The sequence below is a fragment of the Hyperolius riggenbachi genome, chromosome 11 (assembly GCF_040937935.1).
Source record: "Hyperolius riggenbachi isolate aHypRig1 chromosome 11, aHypRig1.pri, whole genome shotgun sequence".
Taxonomy (NCBI): Eukaryota; Metazoa; Chordata; class Amphibia; order Anura; family Hyperoliidae; genus Hyperolius; species Hyperolius riggenbachi.
Window position 1 is genome coordinate 19,777,982 of NC_090656.1, and position 25,851 is coordinate 19,803,832.

Here is a 25,851-nt window from a genome sequence, read left to right on the forward strand (position 1 = left end):
GACACTAGATATGTGGACAGAAGGGCACAGGATGGATGGGCACAGGCAGGCTGGAGGGACAGACAGACACTAGATCTGTGGACAGAAGGACACAGGATGGATGGGCACAGGCAGGCTAGAGGGACAGACAGACACTATATCTGAGGACACAAGGACACAGGATAGGTGGATACATGCAGGCTGGAGGGACAGACAGACACTAGATCTGCAGACAGAAGGACACAGGATGGATGGGAACAGGCAGGCTGGAGGCGGAGGGACAGACAGACACTAGATCTGATGACAGAAGGACACACGGGATGGAATGGATGGTAACAGGCAGGCTGGAGGGACAGGCATTAGATCTGTGGACAGAAGGACACAGGATGGATGGGCACAGGCAGGCTGGAGGGACAGACAGATACTAGATCTGAAGACAGAAGGACACAGGATGGATGGGCACAGGCAGGCTGGAGGGACAGACAGACAGACACTAGATCTGTGGACAGAAGGACACAGGGTGGATGGGCACAGGCAGGCTGGAGGGACAGACAGACAGACACTAGATCTGTGGACAGAAGGACACGGAATAAATGGGCACAGGCAGGCTGGAGGGACAGACAGATGAGAAGACAACACACACAGCTCCATTGGAGGCTCGGCAGCGCTGCCTGTGCTCTGTTGGCTGGAGTTAGGCTGGCGCATGCGCACTGGCTCCTCATTCAGCCTCCCATCCTAAATGAGCCACATTTGTTGGCAACTCTTCATTTGAGCCGTGAGCCCACCCTGCCGAGCTCCAGTCTCCTGCTCCTGCCACCCCCTCCTCCTACCCTGGACATCTCCCTTCAAGCGTGGCAGGATGGCAGCTCAGCATCGCCCCCCAGGACACAGCTGAGAGCCCTGGGCACGGGGGGCACCCGTGGTGGTGGGGGGGGAAAGGCAGGTGTTGGTGGTGCTGGGGGACATCCTGATGGATCTGGGTGCCGCTGGCCAGTCGTGTGAAGTGGTGCCAGGGCTACGGATCTCCGGCAGAGGAGACCAGCACGCACCCCCTCTCCGCTCAGGGGGGCAACTTTGCCACTTCTGGGCTCCGGCGTGCTGAGGACACAAGAGGTGGCGATCTTCTCCATCAACCCACCGAAGGAGGACCTCTTCACCCTCCTCTGCTGCGGATCCCACGCGTGGAATTGCCATGGATCTCCTCCTCAGTTTGGATTTCTGACCGGGAATTTTTGGGACAGGGGGCAAGATAAAGCTTATCTGCCATTTGGATTAAGAGAAGGGTCACCATGGTCGTGGAGAAAGTCTACTTCATCCTGGAAGGTAAGGTTCAAGAGGGTCACCCTCTACCCAGGGGGGACACTTGTCTCCAGATAGACCTGTTACAATAGAATATGTGATAATGGCATGGAATTCCTGGTGTGATTGTGTGAGATGTTTGTGAAGGATCTCATGAGGTTCTAGTAACTCATCCCATGGAACCACCTTAGGATGCCAGTCCCATTGGCCAGTCACACGTATCTGACAAAGATGCTCTTTCCTGCTGTATACCCCAGAGTATGCCGTATACAGGTATTACTCCCTCGTCAACAATATTCAACACAAGGCTGCCTAGATGGTCTTTGACTGCCCTCTACTGGGGAAACCCTTCTCCAGCTTTTTTTTTTCGGTCTGGGGGGTTCAGTGCTGAGAAGAGCAAAGCTTAGAGGAATTAAAGGGAAATCTGTGATAAAAGAGAGACAGGGGCGTAGCAATAGGGGGTGCAGCGGTAGCGACCGCATCGGGGCCCTTGGGCCAGAGGGGCCCCGAAGGGCCCTCCCTCAACAGACAGTATTAGCTCTCTATTGGTCCTGTGCTCATAATAATCACTTCTATAGATACTTTGAATAGTGATATTCATTAACAAACTGTTTCCCATCCCTTCCTTGCACCTCTGACTCTGTAGTTGCCATTGGCAGGTTTTGGTGCACCGTATCAATTGCTATGTATAGAGTGCTTGGGGGGCCCCATTGTAAAACTTGCATCGGGGCCCACAGCTCCTTAGCTACGCCACTGAAGAGAGACATAGCTGGACCTCCTCTTGATTTGCCTGCTGTCATGCTGATCCTCTGGTTTCCATACTTCTGTTTCCTGACCTAGTGCCCACAATCGGATTGGGCTACCTCACCGCTCATCGGGGTAAACGTAGTTTACCAAGCAGACAAGGTAGCCCTTGTGGACAGAGTAATCTAGCAAAATAGGTAACTTTCTGGGTTAAAGATATGTGCAAAGGCGTGGTTAGGCAGCTGGTGGGAGATTTAGGCAGTAGGCAATGGTAAGGGCCGGGCAAGCTGTGGCATTGGGGGATGGAGAGGCACTAGCCATGTAGTGTACACTAGGCAGTAACTGGGGGTTGTGGGGGGGGGGGGGGGGAGATAGTAAGGATAGGCACCAGATGGAGGAGTCAAGAGTTACAAGAGGGTTTCATAGACAGCAGCTGGATGGTTTAGGGATAGGCACATGCACTGATTATGATTAGGATTTTGGGGGCTTTGACGAAATTAATCACCAAACTGGTCAGTTATGGTTAGATGACAGCCAAGGGTTGGAAGACCTGGACACTAGGCTTCAAAGTTGGTCATACACTTGTAGGTGGCAACTAGATTTGAACGTCAGCTAGATTCCCGTCAGATCAAATCTGGCAGCAGGGATCTATCTGATGTGTAGCACACACTAGGAACAGATTTTCAATTATCAGAATAATACCTATTAAAAATCTATCAAACTGCAGCGTTGCACTGTTCCATCCAGGGCAATGCTACGTACGATCGATTTGCCTCCACTCTCGATCCACTGTCAATCGACCTAGATTTTCCATCGTGTCCAATCAATCTTTTCATCTAAAACTTGGTTGAATGATCATTTGAGCGGTCCGCTGCATCGATTTCCAGCACATTCGATCACTGGATATTGACAGTAAAAATCGATAACGGTATGTCCACCTTTAGGATAGGATAGGCACCGGCTGGAGGGGTTAGGCATAGGCACCAGGCAGGGGAGGTTAAGGTTAGCTATCAGCTGGAGAGGTTATGGCTAGGAGAAAGCACTGGTTAGGGTTATAGTAGGCACCAGGCAGGAGGGTTACAGTTAGGAAAAAGGCAGGGAGGATTCATGTTAGGGCTTGGCTAAAAGGTGGCCATTATGCAATCAAGTAAATTGGTTAATTTGACCAGATATCGGCCAATTGCCATCAATCAAGCGGAATGGAACATAATCAATTCTCCCCTGGTCTGATTAAAATTATCAAATTGAATGGCCCATCGTACAGGAAAATCTAGTAATGTGTGGGCTCCCTAACATACAGTAATCAATTGCCCTTTGATCAATACTAAATTGTTTTATAACTACCACTAACCTAACCCTTGTCTCGTGAATAAATCTAAACTACCCCATCTGACTCAATGCCTAATACTAACCCACCTGATGCTCAGTACTAACATGCCTCTCCCCTGGAGCCTATACACTACTAGTTGACTCATCACTTGATGCTTAATACTAACCTACCTCCACCTGGCGTACCTATCATAGCACCGTGAGTAAAAATGGGCATGAAATAACGATAATAGAATATCGGTAATTTTACCAATATTTTACCGTGTCCTAACTTTACCCTATTTGCACACAGAACCCTCCGTCTTGATGCCAAACACTAACCGATCTCCCCTGGTGGTGCTTAACCTCCTGGGGACTGCTGGCAGTAAATCCTACGCCACACTTGTGGCTGTCTAACTCTGATGCAGCATAGGATTTACGACACCTGCTGCTTCCGCTCCTGACGCGATCGTGCGCACCTGAGAGGGGAGATTAAGCTGTCATGTGACAGCTGACATCTTCCCTCGTTGATCAGGAGCCATGGCGATTGGCTCCTGATCACGTGATCACCACGATCCCTGGCCGATCGTGGTGATCACTATAGTGCAGAGGCGGTAGGAGGGGAAGGAGAAGATGGCACTCACATTCCTGACGTTCCCCCGGCGATCGTCACTCCCCTCCACTCTGCCCGGCATCTCTGCTCACTCTGGCTTAAGTGTCGTATCCTGGCTTGATGACGTCATCAAGCCGCGACCCAGAACTTAGAGTCAGTGCAAGCGAGGATGCCAGCCAGAGCAGAGGGGGCTACAGCTGCTCATCGTTAGACCCAGAAAGGTGAGTAAAGGCTGCTGGCTACACAGGTGGATACCAAGCCTAGCTATCTATAGTGGGGATCCGGCTGCCTGACACCCCCCCCCCCCCAAACGCGCCCCCCGGCAGGTACAATGCACTGGTGCTTAAAGGGAACCTAAATTGAGAAGGATATGGATTTTTACTTTTAAAATAATACCGGTTGCTTGACTCTCCTGCTGATCCTGTGTCTCTAATACTTTTAGCCACAGCCCCTGAACAAGCATGCAGACTGGATTAGCTGCATGCTTGTTTCAGGTGTGTGATTCAGCCACTGCTGCAACTAAAGAGATCAGCAGGAGTGCCAGGCAACTGGTATTGTTTAAATGGAAACATCCATATCCCTCTCAGTTTAGGTTCCCTTTAAGGGGGTTAGGCAACCGGTCCCCAGACGGTTAAAGGAGTACTGTAATCTCCCCCCTTCCCCATGACAGGCAGCCAAATGGGCCAATCAAAGTGCAAGGATCACTTCCTTTAAAGTTACTGGACTCAAAGGGGTCCAGAGTGGGATGAATGGAGCTTCCGCTATTGGCTAAAGTTAATAATGCACACTATGCTGCTAATAGTGTGCATAGCGTGCATTAAGGTACGCAAGGTTAAATAGCTATTTTCTTAGTGAATCAACCCCTTTACCTTCGATCCCTTAACCAGTTCATTAACCAGTATCCACATACACACATTTTCTCCTAGTCCTAGTCTGGTTCCATGAAAGTAGGAAGTAGACACACTGCTGATTTATTGCAGGATTTGTGTCAGCTATGAAATGTTTCTCTTTAAAAAGTTATTATGCTGTTATCTTTTAGAGCAGAGAGGAAGTTCTGAGTTCAGGTCCGCTCATTTCATTCAACGCGTTTTGCTGGTGCCCTCTTCCGAGGTGCAGTATAATCCCAACTTCCTGAATGAGGCAAGACCACCTATGGCCAGTTATACCGTTTAATGTTTTAACTGCCTGTGCGCTCCCTTGGTACATTTTTCTGATTTCTGCATGCTTTTGTCACTTGTGCCGACTCTTGTAGAGGAGGGGAATGGGAGATCTTTGGTTGTGGTGGAATATAATATCGATCAGCTTGGAGAATCCACCTTGATGACTTAAGGTGCGTACACACGTCAGATAAAAATGAAAGATCACAGACCAATTTTACCCCCTCCCATGTAGTATGAGAGCCATACCTACACAGTCTATTCTATGGAGCTGAACTCCCCATCAGACAGAAATCTTTGCAAGATGCTGCACACACAGATGCTGTACACATGCAAAAGATCAGTATCTGCAAAAGATCTGTTCCTGCAAAAGATCCATTCCTGCAAAATGTATTCATAGTCTATGATATCTGCAGACCTCATACACACCTTGTTTAACAGACAATTATCTGTAGATCAGATCCACCAGGTTGGATCTTCAGATCGGCAGATAATTGTCTGATCTGCAGATGAATGTCCATTAAACAAGGTGTGTATGAGATCTGCAGATGTCATAGACTATGAATGCAATTTGCAGGAATGGATTTTTGGCAGGAACAGATCTTTTGTGTCTGTACAGCATCTTTGTGTGCAGCATCTTGCAAAGATTTCTATCTGATGGGGAGTTCAGCTCCATAGAATAGACTGTGTAGGTATGGCTCTCATACTACATGGAAGGGGGTAAAATTGGTCTGTGATCTTTCATTTTTATCTGACGTGTGTACGCACCTTAACTCTTACAGCAGAGATTAAAATTTGTGGAGTCAGTGGTGGGCTTACCTCCTCCAAACAGACACAATATATGCCAACAAAGTTTAGCGTTTAGAACGTTTAGAACAAATTTATTTACATACTCCAGGGGAAAATGCAACTAGTTTTTCAGGTATGACCCCGCTTCATCAGGCAATAGGTAGGAGTAGGTACAGTGCAGGTCTGTAGCTGGACCAAACCCCTCTGTCAAATGCATTTGGCCCAGCTACAGACGTGCGTACAGCACCTTTAAATATTGGCGGCTTGCATATAGACTAGCAGTGCTGGCATCACCCATCCACATACTGTAGAAGCCTGCAGCAGTCATTCGCTGGCTTCCAATCAAATTTTGCATCAGATGACACTGCTGTCCAACTGGGTGACAGGTTGTCACCTGCGTATACCTCACTGTCTGGTGCACAGAGACGTTCTTCAGGTGCCGCATGACTGAATAGCTGCTGCTGGGAGGTCTCCGGGGCATGATTGGGAAGAATCAATACCTAGATTCAATGTAATGTTTTGTTTTTTTTTAAAGATTCTTTATTTAGTGCAACAAAAGAAATATATACAATACAGCCAGTATGTAAGCACAGGGTTTTATGATCAATAAGAAACATTGAGCATAAGTTACCTAAGGTCGGGAGCATTAATGAATAAGCTCGAGCCAGACCGTGGAGGGTGCACGACTATTGAAGTCCCGAGTGAGGTAAGTTTTGCTTATCTAGTGGTAAGGTACATAGTAGTTCCATGACCTATACCCGCTTAAAAGTGGCTTTAATGTGCGGTACTTAACACTAATGTTGTCTCAGAGATATTAGAAAGTGAGGAGGAGAGTAGAGAATAGTTAAAAGTATATGAGGTCCCAGCGAGCCCCGGTTCAGCTAGGACCCAAGAAGGACAGAGGAAGAGGAATAGAAGGCCAAAAAAGAGGGAGATTCCCGCCAGACCCAACCCAGTTTATCCCATATCTTAAGTAGTGGCGTGAGTGGAATGTTGTCACTAGTTGGGGCCCCAACACGAAGGGTAGGTGAGATAGGTTATCAGCCCTGCATGGTATCAGAGGTTATTACGGGGAGACATGTGGAATTTGTTTATAGTCATCGGATTCTAAAAAGATATTCCAATGTATCCACGTGGCAGAAAACACTTCATCTCTACCATACATTGTGTGTGTGAGAGACTCCATTTGATATATGTATTTTAGTTCATTGATCCATTCCTGGATCGTGGGCGCTTTTGTGTCTTTCCAGTGCCTGGCTATTAAGATTCTAGCTGCTTGGATCAGGTGTCTAGATAAGGATCTTTTGAATTTTTTATACGGTTTTGGAGTATTGTGAAGGAGGTAATAGGATGGGTCTGAGGAAGGTTCCCCATCAGTTAAGATTTTAATGTATTTTTGAACTTCACACCAAAAGGGGTTGATAACTTCACAATCCCAAAAAATGTGAAGTAGAGTACCCGTTTCTTTGTTACATCTCCAACACATAGCGCTAGTGAGTGGATAAAACTTATGTAACCTACTTGGGGTGAGATACCACCTGGTCAAAATTTTGTAGTTTGATTCCTTTATTCTAGAGGACATAGATGCTTTCTGATTAAGGTCAAGTATTTTCTGCCATTGTTCTTCTGAAAATTGGGTTTGTAGGTCCTGTTCCCATTTTTGTTTTAGTTCTTGAGACCAGGTGAAATCCACCACCAAGATTTGGTAAATAAGTGAGAGTGTTTTACTGGTTGCTCCAGCAGCCATACAGAGGGTTTCAAATTGTGATAATGGACGTGATAATTGTTCCTTGTTGCCTAAAGATCTGATAAAGTGAATGAACTGTATGTAGCTCCATTCATCTAAAAAGGGGCAGGAACGTTGTTCACGTAGTATGCTCAGTGTTTTCCACGTGTTATTGTGCAGAAAATCTCGAGCTCTAAGAGTTTCTCCCATTCTCCAGGCAACATATCTTAGAGATGAGCATCCTAGGGGGAATGTGGGGTTGTTGAGAATAGGAATCAAGGGGGATGGCCAAGGGGACATTTCAGGTAGGTGGCGAGTTTTATGTAGGGCGGTTAATGTGGTATTAATTGATATGTATTCACTAGACATCTTGGTTGACGTCCATGGATACAGCGTTAGATCTTTACCTACCAGGTCTTGTTCTAGGGTGACCCATCGTTTTTGAAGTGTGTGTCTATGCCAGTCTACCAGGCGCACTAATGATGCTGCTAGGTAATATTTTCTTAGATCAGGAACTGCTAGCCCTCCCATGGTTTTTGGTAGAACAAGTGCAGTATATCTGATGCGTGGAGGCCTTCTCTTCCAGATGAAACCTGCAAACATCCTTCTCATGATTTTGAAATGTTCATTCGGGAGGGTGATTGGGATGGTCTGGTAAAGATATAGAATGCGTGGTAAGACATTCATTTTTAGAATGTTTATTCGGCCCAGCCATGTAAAATGGGGTTTATCCCAACGCTTTAAGTCATCTTCCAGGGTCTTGATTAGGGGTCTAAAATTTAGATTATATAGGTTATTTAGTGCTACTGGGATGCGGATTCCTAGGTATGTAATTGCATTTGGTGGCCATTTATAGGGGAAGTTTTGCTTTATGAGTAAGTTAAGATCGTTTGACATAGCTATCCCCATTGCTTGACACTTTTCGGGATTGATCTTGAAGTTTGAGAGAGAGCGATATTTCCCCAGTTCCAACTCCAAAGATGGTAGAGAAATATGGGGGTTAGTTAAGTAGAACAATAAGTCGTCGGCGTAGGCCGCCACTTTGTGCTCGGATGTGGGAAGTTTAGGGCCTGTTATGTCGGGGTTCCTACGAATCGAAAGCAGGAGAGGTTCCAGAGACAAGGCGAAAATTAAGGGTGAGAGGGGACAGCCTTGCCTGGTGCCATTGGCAATAGACAATGTAATGTTTTTCAACATAATTTTATGTATGTTCCGGCCCCCAGCAGTCTGAAGTATGTTGACCCGGACCTTGACTGAAAAAGTTTGGGGACCACTGGTTTAAAGGAACAAACAGGTTTGTTTAAATGGTCATTACAAAGCTGTGTTTGCCGATCTTCGCCGATCTTCAACTCGGATGTACTTCACTGGGCATGCGCAGTATGTCCGATCCACCAAACCTTTTACTGCGGTCTGGATGAGAACGTGTGCGCCAGTCATGCTGAAACTAGGTAGTGCAGTCACCAGGGGAGTGGATCCGAGTTAAAGGTCGGCAACTCAGCCAAGTCGCCGGCGCTAACAGGGACTTTTACACAGGGACAGAGCATCACAGGAGTGATCAGGAGGAGCGGTAAGCCTCTGTACTGATGCAGACACATTTCTGTCGCCTCTGTTTTCAACATACCTGTTCAGCTCGGGTATCCTTTAAAGTGGACCTCCGCTGTAAATTCCAAAGTCAATAAGAACCAAAGTGACAGCGACTATGACTGTCCCCCCTCATTTTTACCCTGTCCAGCGATGGCTGACTACTTCATTAAATAGGAAACTTGCTTCAGGTTAGATACTTGCCTATGGAGAAGGAAGGCTCTCTCTTAGAGGGTTTCTGGTCCTTACTCTGTCCCCCTATCCCACCACTGTTCCCCATTTAAGTTGCAGTACTTTTCAGCAGTCTTTGGAAGTACTTGCATCTCTGAGGAAATAGTATTCAAAGCCAAAGACCTTCTCTGGGGTAGAAGCAGAGGACCTCTCTGTGATAGGCTGGCTCAGTGGCACAGGTAGAAGCAGAGTACCTCTCTGTGATAGGCTGGCTCAGTGGCACAGGTAGAAGCAGAGTACCTCTCTGTGATAGGCTGGCTCAGTGGCACAGGTAGAAGCAGAGGACCTCTCTGTGATACGCTGGCTCAGTGGCACAGGTAGAAGCAGAGTACCTCTATGTGATAGGCTGGCTCAGTGGCACAGGTAGAAGCAGAGTACCTCTCTGTGATAGGCTGGATCAGTGGCACAGGTAGAAGCAGAGTACCTCTCTGTGATAGGCTGGCTCAGTGGCACAGGTAGAAGCAGAGTACCTCTCTGTGATAGGCTGGCTCAGTGGCACAGGTAGAAGCAGAGTACCTCTCTGTGATAGGCTGCCTCAGTGGCACAGGTATAAGCAGAGTACCTCTCTGTGATAGGCTGGCACAGTGGCTCAGGTAGAAGCAGAGTACCTCCATGTGATAGGCTGGCTCAGTGGCACAGGTAGAAGCAGAGGATATCTATGTGATAGGCTGCCTCAATGGCACAGGTAGAAGCAGAGTACCTCTCTGTGATAGGCTGGCTCAGTGGCTCAAATAGAAGCAGAGTACCTCTCTGTGATAGGCTGGCTCAGTGGTACAGGTAGAAGCAGAGGACCTCTCTGTGATAGGCTGGCTCAGTGGTACAGGTATAAGCAGAGTACCTCTCTGTGATAGGCTGGATCAGTGGCACAGGTAGAAGAAGAGTACCTCTCTGTGATAGGCTGGATCAGTGGCACAGGTAGAAGCAGAGTACCTCTCTGTGATAGGCTGGCTCAGTGGCACAGGTAGAAGCAGAGTACCTCTCTGTGATAGACTGGATCAGTGGCACAGGTAGAAGAAGAGGACTTCTCTGTGATAGGCTGGATCAGTGGCACAGGTAGAAGCAGAGTACCTCTCTGTGATAGGCTGGCTCAGTGGCACAGGTAGAAGCAGATTACCTCTCTGTGATAGGCTGGCTCAGTGGCACAGGAAAAAGCAGAGTACCTCTCTGTGATAGGTTGGCACAGGTAGAAATAGAATACCTCCTAGGTCATACTATGTGGCTCCTCCCTCCCACAGATGACACAATAGCTTTGCAGAAAGGGGGCATGGCTAACCAACAAAACCAGGATTTTATGGGACAAGGGGACAGTTTTTAGACATTTTTTCCTGCTTTCTTGTTATAACTTCTGCTGCCTGTGCTAATATTGTGTAGGTTTTAGGTCTGCTTTAAAGAGAAACTCCGACCGAGAATTGAACTTTATCCCAATCAGTAGCTGATACCCCCTTTTACATGAGAAATCTATCACTTTTCACAAACAGACCATCAGGGGGCGCTGTATGACTGATATTGTGGTGAAACCCCTCCCACAAGAAACTCTTGAGTACGTACTCCTGGCAGTTTCCTGTCTGTGAACCTTGCTGCATTGTGGGAAATAGCTGTTTACAGCTGTTTCCAACTGCCAAAACAGCAAGCAGCAGCTACATCACCTGCCAACAGTAAAAATGTCACCATGTAATAAATGTCAGAATGTAAATCAGGGATTTAAAAGTTTTTACAATGGGCAAACACTGACTAAATCATTTATACATAATTATAGTAAAAATGAAGCACTTTTTTTATTAAATTATTTTCACTGGAGTTCCTCTTTAAACAGATGTTAGGAAAAATGATCTTTCCATTTCAATTGGCAATTGCTTCCAGAATTTCTGAAACATAGACAGTACAGACTGCCAAGAAGATCTTACCATGCTGCATGAATAACTGGCTATGGAGAGCAGGAGGTGATGTTACTCAATTACATTACCTGCACTAATCCATCAAATGGCAGCCAACTTCTACACTCCTATTGCCGTCTTTTTGTAGGGGCATTCTGGAATGGCAGTGTTTATATGTACATAACAGCAAGGTGAGGCAAATATTAGGGAGGAGAAACTGAGAGCCTTATATAGGGCAGTATGTATTGTTAGTGGATGATATTGATTGTAAGCCTGAAAAGAGTAATACTCCAAAGCCAACCACTGTGTAGGCAAGTGGGGAGGTTAAACCTGACCCCACTCAGGGTAAAGGTGGCCACACATGATACAATAAAATGTTCCGATTTTACGGCAATTCAATAAATATGATCGGATCTCCCCAAAAAATTGAAAGTTTTTTTTTTCATTTGACTGAAAAATCCGATCGGATTTCCCGTTTTTTATTTTTATCGATCCGGAATGCTGTAAATTTTTGTACAATATTTCTAAAGATTGTATGGTGTGTGTTAGATTATCAATTTATTAATATACACACCCTAGCAATTTTCTCAGAGTTTCCAATCATTTTTTTACAAAATGCATTTATAGATTATTTAGTCAGTGTTTGTCCATTGTAAAATCTCTCCTCTCCCTGATTTACATTCTGAAATTTATTTCTGGTGGTAACATCTTTAGTCCTGCCAGGTGATCTGTACAGAATGTTTGTTACTGAAAGTTCTATGCAAAAGAGGGAGATACTGCTTGCTTGGCATTTGGAAAAAGCTGTTATTTCCCACAATGCAACTGGTTCCACAGACAGCAAACTCTCAGGACCATGGTTATCAGCTACTGCTTAGGATGAAGTTCAATTCTTGGTTAAAGGTGTCCCTCTTTCTTGTCTCAAAAACGTGTGAGGTATGGAAAAAGTCTGGTACTTTATGTACATAAACACAATTATCTGTTTACCCAAAATTTGTATAATAAACTAATTTGGACCCTGTTCCTAGGTCTGACCACTGCGGCCTAGTGCCACTCCAACCCATACTAGCAGTTATACACAGCAGGGATGATATTTTCTGCATGTCCAGCGGCACCAAAAGGCATAAAAGAGGTGGAGTTTCTGGCAGTCTATTGATCTGGTGACGTATTGCCTATCATGGGCCATTCGCCGTGCTGCCAAGACAAGTTGTGACATCCGTCACATTCATCTACTGCTGGTGCTTTTGAACCTAGTCTGATCGCCCTCTGATCACCACCAGGGGTGCCTGGATTGGGTGGTTTGCTGGCAGAGATCATTCAACAAAGTCCTCTGTACCAAAACATATTGTTATTCTTCAGATTCCCCTCCTCTCATCAGCTAGTGGTAACCTCAGCTTTGTACATAAGTGTGTGTTTGTCAGCGGCACTTCAAATGCATAAAAGAAGAAGAAAAAAAAAAGAAATAGGCAACTGTGGGAAAAGCATTAGTAACCCGAGGCAACCAATCAGCGATGCAGGGTCACTTTGGCACTCAGCGCCGAAGTTGGGCATCACTATAGCACTAATGAGATGCTATAACACTAATTACTTCTCCATCCAATGCTACGTACACACATGCGACAACGATCGTTTGTTGAGAACGACGAACGAACTTTTAATTGATGAAAGAACGACCTATGTAAAGATAGTTTTAAAAGGTGTGTAACGATCTGATCGTTAGAACGAACGTTACATCACATAAAGCAACTATTGCGCCTGCGCATAAAAATGAGAAGTTTCACAGAGAAATAGTGAAATGCGCATGTCAAGCCTAGTACGAACGACCGTTTCCAACGATGTACTACTTTTGCAAACGATCTCCGTTGGTTAAAATTCGCCGAGACAGAACTTTCTTTTGTAACGATTTGGCTCGTTCGTCGTTTGCCTTAATAGTCGGTGGTTCGTTTTTTGTAACGATCGTCGTTGGTAAAGATCGGGGAACGATCGTTACAAATGACTATAGTCGCATGTGTGTACGCACCTCAAGTCATAGCAACTCGGAGAAGTAATTTGTGCTATAGCGTCATATTAGTATTTAACTGCTTGAGGACCACAGGCTTACACCCCCCTAGTGACCAGGCCGTTTTTAACAATTCAGCACACTGCAGCGTTAACAGTTTGCTGCACGGCCGTTGAACTTAGCACACAAATCAATCTTGCCTCTTTTTCTTTCTCTTGGTGGCATATGAGCTTTCTGTTGGTGGCATCTGATTGCCACCAACCAGGCAAGGCAAAATTTATGTAGCTTGGAATTGGACCAATCAAATGCAAACTATGATGATTGGAATTAGTCCAGTTTCAAATTGCATACAATTTGCATGCAAGTGGGAAAAAAAATGATCATCTCATTGTGAATTGATTCCAAGAGCCATCCACATTTCGCTTCAGGTTATTTAGATTAATGAAAGATGGATTTAATTGATTGTCTGGTGGCCCTCTTTAAAATAGACCTGAAGTGAGAGGGATATGGAGGCTGCCATATTTATTGTCTTTTAAACAATACCAGTTACCTGGCAGTCCTGCTGACCTCTTCGGCTGCAGTAGTGTCTGAATCACACACCTGAAACATACAGCTAATCCAGTCAGGTTAGCGATCGTTACCCTCCACTGCCCTTGCAGGAATCGGCGCAGGCTGCAGAGAAAGGTGAGTAACAAGCTATCATTAAATGTAGTTTGGGTGTCCTTTAAAGGGGAGCTGAAGTAAGAGGTATACAGAGGCTGCCATATTTATTTCCTTTTAATCAATACCAGTTGCATGGCAGCCCTGCTGGTCAATTTCTCTGTAGTATTATCTGAATAACACCAGAAACAAGCATGCAGCTAGTCTTGTCAGATCTGACATTAATGTCAGAAACACCTGATCTGCTGCATGCTTGTTCAGGGGCTGCGGCTATTAGTATTAGAGGCAGAGGGTCAGCAGGGCTGCCAGGCAAATGGCATTGCTTAGATGGAAATAAATATGGCAGCCTCCATATACCTCTCACTTCAGTTGTTACACACCAGGACTAGTTACACACCAGGACGTTGCGTTTAGGGGACGTTATAGGGCACATAACGTGCCCTTAACGCAACGCCTGGTGCTCTCTGGTGTGGACGTCGGAGTGAGCCGCGTTGTGCAGCTCACTCGGGCGTCCGTGATGCCGTGATGCGTACTTTTGGACGCATGCGGCATCACGTGGTCCCGCCTGGCCAATCGCCGCACAGAGCGGCCGCTCCAGGAAGTAAACACTGCACGTCTCTGAGTGCAGTGAATATTAATTAGCCATGTGCCCGGCCGCTCTCCCCTCCTCCTCAACATGACTGAGCATGTGCAAGCAGTCTAATGCGGCTTAGCCGCGTAGAACGCACAGTATGCAGCACTTTGCTGCGTTACAATGTAACGCAACGTGGGCAGTGTGAACAGCCCACTTGTGTTACATTGCTGTGCGTTGGGGGAGCGTTACAGGCTGCACTAACGTGCGTCTGTAACGTCCCTGTGTGTAGGAAGCCTTAATGTGGCTCCTTGTAGAATAAGGCCAGTGCCGTGTATGGAGTCAGGGGACTTCCCATATCCGTAGAATGGGCTGACACGGGGAAAGGTCACCCCATGTATCACAATAAATATTGCCTCTCCGGCTGTGCCTCCTCCTCTCTCGTAGGGAAGTGATCTCAGTCCTGAATGATTATTATGTTATATTGATGCAAGTGCTTTCTCCACATTTGCATGATCCATTATTCATCATTCATCATGACTCTGGGGCTGGGTAATGCCAGATAAATGTGTTGTTTACTTAATCCAACACGGCTGGCTTGGCTCTCTTCCGGGAGAGCTTGCCCAGCGAGGCTCTCAGGAAAGCAGCAGCAGAATTCAGCCCCCCTCGTCACCAAGACCCCAGGATGTCCTCTCTTAGGGTTCGTTCACACTATGAGCGTTTGAAGATATTTTTCAAGCGCTGGCGATTTTAGAAATCGCCCTAGAAGCGCTTGTGCAATGATTTCCTATGAGAGTGTTCACATGCACGCGTTTCAGCTTCTTGGAAATCGTAAATGCACTACATGTACCATTTTCTGAGCGCTTTGGCTCAATGGCAGGTATAGGCAAATCACAAAGCACTTGGTATAGCGATTTCCCCAACGCTTTTATCAATAAATACATTGTATCTATTCTTTTCTGGGTGAAAGAGCTCACTTCCTGACTGACGTCAATCGCTCAGCAAAAGCACTTAGAAAAGTAGCGTGCGTAATCGGGGAGCGGGCACTCTGCGCACGCAACGCTGCTTAATTGCAGCATAGCGAATGCTAGTAATTAATGTCGACTCCACGCCTCCTGCCCTGAGCACTAGCGGGTCCAGTCACATAACAGGACCTGATCCCCAAACTCTGATTGGCCCAATAGGCGGTCTGTCACTTTCTTACCGCAATGCCATAGTGTTTAACTACTTAGCGACTGCTCCACGGCAATTGGCGGGAGCAGCGTGGCAGCTCCAGGACCAATCCACGCTGAATGGCTGTGGGCAGAGATTGCAGGAGATTGCGCGCACATCTCTGCATGAATGAGAGATCGCCGCTCGGATACTGTTATACGGCGAAATCTCCGTCTATTAACATTGTACAGCGCAGCGATCTACACACGGCTGTCCCCCTGGGGGACACAGGAGCGATCCGCTGTGATAGGCTGACGGCGGGAGGGGGGTAAATCACTTGTGTGCTGAGTTGTAGGCCTTAAAGCTGCAGTGGCCCAATTAGGAAAAAATGGCCTGGTCTTTAGGGGGGGTTTAACACCGCGGTCCTCAAGTGATTAAAGGGCACTCAAGGTAACCAACCCCAGTTATATTTCTGTATTTTATATAGCACTATTATCTCCACAATCAATGTACTGCGTGCAATATACAGTAGACAGTAGTGGGTAACTACATATGCAGTGCATGCATAGTACAGTAAGAGCATACAACAATACAAGTGTATACTGATGGTGGTCGTGTTAAGGAGAACTCATGGAGAAGCATGTGATCAGTTTGGTCAGGTGATAAATATGCAAGTCTCTGATTTGCTAGTCATGATCATGTGCTGAAGCAGGATGTGGTCACAGCAAATCAGAGCTTTGCAAATCTTTCAGCTGAACTAACAAATCGCATGCTTCTCCATGAGTTCTCCTACACATGACCGTCACTACTGTATACATACAGGTCTCCGGTTAACAAACAAGATAGGGACTGTAGGTTGGATTTCAAAGGACTCCTGAGGTAAAATAAAAAAGCAGTCTTTACTTACCTGCAGTGATGTAGCTAAGGAGCTGTGGGCCCCGATGCAAGTTTTACATTGGGGGCCCCAAACACTCTATACATAACAATCGATACAGCGCACCAAAACCTGCCAATGGCAACTACAGTGTCAGAGGTGCAAGAAGGGGATGGGGAGCAGCTTGTTAATAATTACCACTATTCAAAGTATCTATAGAAGTGATTATTATGAGCACAGGACCAATAGAGAGCTAATACTGCAATTGTGGGAGGGCCCTTCGGGACCCCTCTGGCCCAAGGGCCCAGATGCGGTTGCAACCTCTGCAACCCCCATTGCTATGCCCCTGCTTACCTGATCTTCTTCCAGCCCGTAGATGGCTTCTGAGTCCCTTGACGCAGCTCCGGTGCTCCCTGCTGGCCGCCCGCGAAGCTCCCTGGTGGGTCTGCGCTTCTGTGCATGCGTGGCCGGTCGCCCGTGAGACCGCCTATGTCATCGGGCCCATTATGTGCCTGCACATTTGGTGTGTGCAGGCGCAGTACGCGCCCGATGATGTGGGCGCGCTCGCAAGCTTCACGGGCAGCCAACAGAACAGCGGGGAGCACCGGAGCTGTGGCGAGGGACTCAGAAGACATTAAGGGGCTGGAAGAAGCCCCAGGTAAGTATTGTTTTTTTCTTTTTATTTCACCTTATGAGTCCTTTAACCTGAATCCATCCATAAGTCATACACTGTGTCCCCTATACCTCCTCTCTGCCCCCCTGTGCCTCCAGTGCCCCCCTCTGTGTCACCTCTTTTCCCCCATGCCTTCAGTGTATCCCCCCCCGCCCCCCCCCCCTCCCCCGTGTCACCTCTGTCCCCGCGTCAGTGTACTGCAGTAAAATGTCGTATTGCCGGTATAAAGCCACTTTTTTTTCTTTAAGGCCCCTTTTACACTAGGCCTCTTTCTTTGCATTGTGTTACCCTTTCTGCATGCAGGGTAACACAACAACAATGAAAGTCTATGGGGCCCGGTACACTTACCCTGTCGTGTCACACCGGAAGCTCCTGACCCGAGTCAATAGTGCATTACTGTACGACTTTCGCGGCGATGCTGCGGAATGCATGGAAGTCAATGGGCAATGCAGAAATACTACATTTGTTGTCGGCGGTGCAGCGCGCATGCGTGGAATGACGCAAATACGACGGAGAAGCTGGGAATCCCAGTGATGTAGTTCCTGTCCAGCAGGGTTTACGTCACTGGGAGGCGGGGGAGGGGCGAAGAGGCTGTGTATATGACCTTGTCAGCACACTCTGCCACAGAGTCATATGAATGTATAAGTGTAAAACTAAAACCGGCCTGAAATTTTGAAATTTTAGTTTCTTAAAGGATACCCGAAGTGACATGTGACAAGATGAGATAGACATGCGTATGTACAGTGCCTAGCACATAAATAACTATGCTGTGTTCCTTTTTTTCTTTCTCTGCCTGAAAGAGTTAAATATCAGATATGTAAGTGGCTGACTCAGTCCTGACTCCGACAGGAAGTGACTACAGTGTAACCCTCACTGTGAAGAAATTCCAACTATAAAACACTTTCCTAGCAGAAAATGGCTTCTGAGAGCAAGGACGAGTTAAAAAGGGGAATTTCTTATCAGTGAGGGTCACACTGTAGTCACTTCCTGTCTGGAAATCAGGACTGAGTCAGCCACTTACATGCCTGATATTTAACTCTTTCAGGCAGAGAAAGAAAAAAAGGAACACAGCATAGTTATTTGTGTGCTAGGCACTGTACATACACATGTCTATCTCATCATGTCACATGTCACTTCGGGTATCCTTTAAAAACTACAAGAGCTTTTTGAAAACAAAAAAAACAAACACAGAATCAAATTTCACATTTTCAGGCTGTTTATATCGGCGCGTTGTTCGTAAGTCGGGTGTTCATAAGTCGGGGGGCTACCTGAATATATGAAGTTCATGCATAGCATAATAAGAACATCCAACAATAACAAGTATATAAATGTAAACACAGTTCAATGCATGGTACAATAGGAGCATACAACAATACAAATATATAATAAATGCATACAGTTTTTCATGCATAGAACAATAACAACCTCTAACAATAGAATAACATAAATACATACATGTCTAATGCACAGTACAACAAAGACACAAAAAAATGCACATACAAGTCATAATATGAATACTATGCAGGAGGGCTGGCCTTAGAAGCTTACAATCTAGTTCCAATACCCTGTCTGAATTTCCTGTACAACAGAGTAACCAAGCAGCTCAGGGTGACCCAATCTACTAGGAATGTATAGGGGGATAAAAGGAACCAAAAAGCCCTCCTACTAAAAAAGCAAAGCTTGGTGTAATTTGCATATTCAGTAGTAGTGCATTGTGGGTAACCACACATACTCACTTATAACTGAATTATTGCAAATTTCCTTCTGTTTTAAGGCGGCAAATTACACCAAGCTTTGAATTTCCTGTGTCCTCCTTATATCGCCTTGCCCGGAGCTGTCCCTCCTAGCTGAGCCGTCCTTACATGAGATTGATGCGAGGACAGTAATGTATGTGTCTAGGCCGGCTCCTCCTGGAGTGTAGCGGCGCTTGCATTGGGTCAGTCTGGGGTGTTTGGCATTCAGCCCTTGCATGGAACAGATGCAGGAAGCGCTGTGTCTCCAGATGTTATTCAGCTTTATTCATCAATTCACATTAGTGTCAGAGCTGCACAATTCCACCCAGACATCCCATTCAGCGTGATTTAATCCTTTCCTGACACAGGAGACCTTCCCTGTAATAAATGCGTGTACAGAGGAGGGCTAGCAGGCGTCAGAGGATCCCACAGAATCAGTTCATCTGTATTCTGCTGCAGAGCTGCGAGATTTTCTGCTCAGGCGGCTGGGCGCATAGCCTGACTCCAGGAAACGTCGCTGTAGTGTGAGAGTGTGGAAAGAGGTTACAACAACTTTTTTTTTGTAGTCTTGGACCTTGCAGTGTTCTCCCCGGAATTTTTTTTCCTGCCGGGTGACATGAAAAAGTAGCCGGGTAGGGCGAGATGAGAGAATGCAGGGCCGGTGCTTCTCTGCACAACTCTGCTTATAGCATAGGAGGAGGTGAGCCGATGACAGCCGGGTGCTCACCAAAACTAGCCGGGTGGAATGCCCGGCTAAGAGATCCTGGAGTGAACTCGGTCTTGTTTAGGATAATCCTCTCCCTCACTTCCTGTCCTGACAGGAAGTAGGTAAATCAGAGAGAGAGAGACAGCAGATAAGAAAAACAATATTTTATGTTTATTACAGAAAACTTAGATTCTAATTCCACTAGCGTATTACAGTTCGTTTATCTGTGTGCGGATTTGCATGTTTTTTTTTAATGCAAATTTCAATGCGACTTTTTGTAGGCGCCTAACAATCATTACATAAGAAATGTATGCGTGGTGCAGAAATCCACCCTCAGATATGACTCCTTTTATGGGCGGCAGCAGGCGTGCTCAGACGCGACATGGCGCAGTTCTCTGCCACCGAGAATGTGTGAAAGAGGACTTCGGGTTCCCTGACCAGACGTCCCGCTGTACTTGGGACACGTCCTGGATTTGAAGTCCCTGTTCCCGGCTGAATTGTGTCCCAGGTAACGTCCCGTATATTTGCCCAGGATGTCCCAGCCGCGGGAACAGTGGCCGCACCCCCGCCTCTTCCGCCCTCCGGCTCCACCCTCCGATCCAGTTTCCTCGCTGGAAGGAGATTTGCATGCTGTCCCTGCCCACAACTATGTAAGCATACAGTACAGAACAAAGAAAAACAACTTTGCTCTGTAGTTTGGCCAATCTGAATTAGGGCTTGTGCACACTAAGTGCGTTTTTGCTTTTTTTTTTTCTTTTTTTTAAGCACTGGCGGTGAGTGTTCTCACATGAGCGATGAGCTTTCTTTCCAATTGCAAACACGGCTCCTGCACCATTTCCTGAGCGTTTGCGCTTCAAAACAAAGTATAGGGTAATCACAAAGTGCTTGAAAAAGTATTTTGAAAAGTAATTAAAAAGCCATTTGCCAAGCACTTTCAAGAATAAATACATTGCATTTATTCAGTTCCAGGTCAAAGAGTTCACTTCCTGAGTCTTGTCAGGAAGAAAAAATGAAATCGCCGGTCAAAAGCGCTTAGAAAAGCGCTTACCAAAGCGTAAATCCCTCTGAAAGCGAAGGGAAAAATCTCTCTCGCTTTCCAAAGTGCTCACAAAAGCGCTTAGCACTGCTAGCGATTTATAATGTGAGCTAGGCCTTACAGTTATCTAATGAGAAGTCCCCCTGTGCAGTGGCTGCAGTACTAGTGGCTGAATCACAGACCTAAAACAGGCATGCAGCTAATCCAGCGACACTTCAGTCAGAGCACCTGATCTGCGGCTAAAAGCATTACAGACACAGGATCAGCAGGAGAGTCAGGCAACTGGTATTATTTTAAAAGGAAAACACATATTGTTCTCAGTTTAGGTTCCCTAGTTAACCAGAGACGAAGCACCCTCATGTATTTTACCATATATATCAGTGGGAACATTAGAGAAAACACCTACCCTGCTCTCTGTTTCATTCTTCACTGCTCAGATTGCTTCTTATCAGCCTTGATAAAATCCCAGACTGAACATTCAGTCTGGCATTGTTCAGGAATCTTTATAGCTGAGTCTGTCTTCTGTGCTGTCTTTTCAAGCCCAAGCCTGCCCCCTTGTGGCTCTGCTCAGGAATCATAGCTGAGTCATTATAGCAAAACTAGACTGAATGCTCAGTCGGGGATTTTATCTGGGCTGATAAGAAGCAATCTGAACAGTAAATAATGAAACAGAGAGCAGGGTAGGTGTTTTCTCTAACGTTCCCACTGATATATATGGTAAAATACATGAGGGTGCTTCATCTCTGGTTCACTCTCTACGGTCTACGGCAACGCCCATGTAAGGTGCTATCAGGGTTACCACCTCATGCCTTTCAGAACCGACAGAAATGAATTATACTTGCCTTGTGACAAGTTAAATGCAGTTTAGGCGCTGATTATATGTGAGTAGCCACAGAACCTGTATAACGTAGATGTGCTAGTATTTAAAGTGGCGAGGCGGCAACCCTAGTACTATGTGGTGGCGTGCAGACGCCCAGAATACTCGACTCGCCCCCTCCCCCTGCAAACGTGGGGGCCACGGGTGTCTATTGTCACACCGCTGGCTGAAATAGCACTTTAAGACCAGTGCAGGGAAAATGGTACAACAACCAATCAGGTTTCATTTTTGTGGAAAATTCTGGGCAGCTGCCCTGGCTGTCATTCCCCCAATTTTCATTAATCAAGTCCATTGTGTTCTTTTTATCGTATAGAAAAAAAAATATGGATTGCAAATTTCATCCCAGCAAACTGCAGAGATTGTTTTGCATATCAATAAGTAATAACAAGCGCGTGATTTTCAAAACGCAGCGTAAAAAAAATGTAATAAACAGAATAAAGAGGCAAGCGTTGGGCATTCCGGGCGTGACTTCCCTTCAGAGCTGGAGGCTGGAGGGGTCTGGTGGGCTGCAGGAAGTGGGGCTGGGGCGGTCGGACAAAGGTGCCATTTATTGCTGTGGACACTGAATAGAGCGGCATGCTGGAGGCAACCGATAAACCCGCCAGATTAATGATGTGCTGAGAAGGGCAGAGATCCCTGAATCCGCCAAGATGAGAGGGATTATCTGCCAGTGACCCCCCCCCCGCCCCATTCCTCTCATTCCGAGGAGAGCAAAGCCATTTCTTCCACCACCGCTACTAATCTTCACTCTCATCTTTTTTAAGAAACATGTTCACATAAAACTATATTTACTAAGTCAAATCTTCTTCCCACCAGAACTGCAACAATTGCCAATTTAAATCTTATGTCAAAGCAGGAACAATACTTAACCATTTCAGCCCGCGGGTATTTTTCACCTTATGCAATTTTCACCTCCCATTCATTCGCCAATAACTTTATCACTACTTATCACAATGAATTGATCTATATCTTGTTTTTTTCCGCCACCAATTAGGCTTTCTTTGGGTGGTACATTTTGCTAAGAATTATTTTTTCTCAGTTTCCGGCCTTTATAGCTTTAAAATAATACATGCTACCATAATTAAAACCTATGTATTTTATTTGCCCATTTGTCTTGGTTATTACACCATTTAAATTATGTCCCTATCACAATGTATGGTGCCAATATTTTATTTGGAAATAAAGGTGCATTTTTTCAGTTTTGCGTCCATCACCATTTACAAGCTTATAATTTAAAAAATGTTTGTAATATACCCTCTTCACATGCATATTTAGAAAGTTCAGACCCTTAGGTAACTATAAATGTTTTTTTATTTAAATTATATATTTTTTTCCATTAAACATTTGATTTGGGTAATTTTTGGTGTGGGAGTTAAACAGTTAATTTAAATGTAATAATGTGGGTTTATTTTATTAAAAAATGTATGTAGATGTTGTTTTATTATTTGGCCACAAGATGTCCACAGTAAGATTTTTTTTTTCGTCCTGGAGAACTCGCTTCCAGGAAGCACTAGGAGTACGAGAAACGTTTCTTTTTTTTTCAGAAAGTCCGCGGCTTCTGATAAGAAGCTGTAGTTTTTTTCTGCCAGGGACTTAGATAGATGAATGGGAACTATATTCCCATTCATTGATCTCTGGGGCTGGGCTAACGGAGGGCGGACACTGAAGCAAAAAAAAAATTATGATATAATGATTTGTATGTGTAGTACAGCTAAGAAATAAAACAATAAAACATTAGTAGCAGAGACATAAGTCTAATATTGTTTCCAGTGCAGGAAGAGTTAAGGCTCATACACACATCAGACTATAGTCTTTGGAAAATGAAAGATCACAGACCAATCTTACCACCCTTCATGTAGTATGAGAGCCATACTCTACACAGTCTATTCTATGGAGCTGAACTCCCCATCAGAAAAAAATCTTTGCAAGATGCTGCACACACAGATGCTGTACAGACACCAAAGATCTGTTCCTGCCAAAAATCCATTCCTGCAAATTGCAATGATAGTCTATGAGATCTGCAGATCATCATACACACATGATTTAACTGACATTCATCTGCAGATCAAACAATCATCCGCAGATCTGAAAATCCATCCTGGTGGATCTGATCTGCAGATGAATGTCAGTTAAATCATGTGTGTATGATGATCTGCAGATCTCATAGACTATCATTGCAATTTGCAGGAATGGATTTTTGGCAGGAACAGATCTTTTGCAGATGCTGATCTTTTGTGTCTGTACAGCATCTGTGTGTGCAGCATCTTGCAAAGATTTTTTTCTGATGTGGAGTTCAGCTCTATAGAAAAGACTGTGTAGAGTATGGCTCTCATACTACATGAAGGGTGGTAAGATTGGTCTGTGATCTTTCATTTTCCAAAGACTATAGTCTGATGTGTGTATGCACCTTTAAGAAACTCCAGTTGTTATCTATGCAAAAGAGCCATTGAGCTCCACGTCTTTCAAAGTCCCAGAGAGCTCTGTCTTCTGAAGCTTATTATCTCAACTGGCAGTCGTATTTTATTTTTCTCTCCAGAGGCCAGGTCAAAAGTTGGCCTGCTCTGTAAAATCATTTAGAATGCTGAGTAGTGTGTAAACTGCTAATATTAGAGAATTATGCAGTGTTATAAAAAACACTATATAACTGAAAATAAAAATATGAGAATATTTTCTTTTCTACTAATGTTCTAGTAAATATCCCTACTACACAACCAATTCATTATATCATAATTTTTTTTTCGCTTCAATGTCTCTTTAAAGCAAAGGAAGCCTTATGATTAATTGAATGTGTAGTACGGATAATTAATAGAACATTAAGGCTTGTTTCACAGTGGGACGTTACAGGCGCACGTTAGAGCAGCCTGTAACGCAGCCCACCGCACAGTAATGAAAAATCAATGGGGCTGTTCACAGTGCGGACGTTGCGTTACATTGTAACGTTGCGTCACAAGACAACGTACTGCATGCAGTACTTTGGACGCGGCTGAGCCGCGTTAGACTGCTTGCACATGCTCAGTAATGTTGGGGAGGAGCGGAGAGCGGCCAGGCACATGGCTAATTAATATGCACTGCACGTTATGACGTGCAGTGTTTACTTCCTGGAGCAGCCGCTCTGTGCGGCGATTGGCCGGCGGGACCACGTGATGCCGCATGCGCACAAGAGTGCGCATCACGGCATCACAGACGCGGCTCACTCTGACGTCCAGATCCAGCACCACCAGGTGTTGAGTTAGGGGGACGTTATGCGACCTTAACGCCCCCTCTAACGCAACGTCCTGGTGTGAAATTAGCCTAATAGCAAAGAAACAAATCTCATATTTTTATTTTCAGTTATATCACTTTTTTTCTACAACACTGCACTGTACTGTCACTTTGGAGTTTTAAAACCACACTTTGTCTTTTAAGCTATAAAACAAAGCAGAAATAATGACCCTTTGAACTGTCCTACAGTAAAGCTAGTGACACACCAGGACGTTGCGTTTAGGGGACGTTATAGGGCACATAACGTGCCCCTAACGCAACGCGTGGTGCTCTCTGGTGTGGACGTCGGAGTGTCCGTGATGCGTACTCTTGGACGCATGCGGCATCACGTGGCCCTGCCCGGCCAATCGCCGCACAGAGCGGCCGCTCCAGGGAGTAAACACTGCACGTCTCTGAGTGCAGTGAATATTAATTAGCCATGTGCCCGGCCGCTCTCCCCCTCCTCCCCAACATGACTGAGCATGTGCAAGCAGTCTAACGGTGCTTAGCCGCGGAGAACGCACAGCATGCAGCACTTGCTGCGTTACAATGTAACGCAACGTGGGCAGTGTGAACAGCCCGCTTGTGTTACATTGCTGTGCGTTGGAGGAGCGTTACAGGCGCACTAACGTGCTCCTGGAACGTCCCTGTGTGCAAGAAGCCTTAAATTGTATCTCAAGCTGTCTCTCACAGTTTCTTGGCTCTTCAAGTCTGAAGCGAATTTTAAAATAAAAAAAAAAAAGATACTCACCTAAGGAGAGGGAAGGCTCTGGGTCCTACAGTAAGTGTAGGTTCACACTTATTTTAAAAATGTGTCTTCGTTTTTTTGGCCCGGATCATAAACGGAGCCGTGGATACCAATGTTAACTACTTCGGTACCAGCAGCCTCTGCCCCCTTAAGGACCAGATGCTGCTGGTACACTAAAACGCTGCATCCCAACAAATCGCCGCTCTCGCCGGTCCCCCTGCTCTGTCCCCACCGCAGGCTGCTCTCTCTGCAGTCGCTATGACGGCAGAGCGCTGTGCACCGGT

At 45.7% G+C, this 25,851-nt stretch overlaps 1 protein-coding gene across 1 annotated transcript in view; it reads left to right on the forward strand.

Moving 5' to 3' along the window:
- The first annotated feature begins 682 nt into the window (after positions 1-682).
- The window catches only part of NETO2 (neuropilin and tolloid like 2), a 105,345-nt gene continuing 80,176 nt past the window's right edge, over positions 683-25,851 (forward strand). The window contains exon 1 of the mRNA XM_068259702.1: positions 683-1,302. Coding sequence (XP_068115803.1) covers positions 1,269-1,302 — 34 coding nt within the window. The 5' untranslated portion in view covers positions 683-1,268. The remainder of the gene's footprint in view (positions 1,303-25,851) is intronic.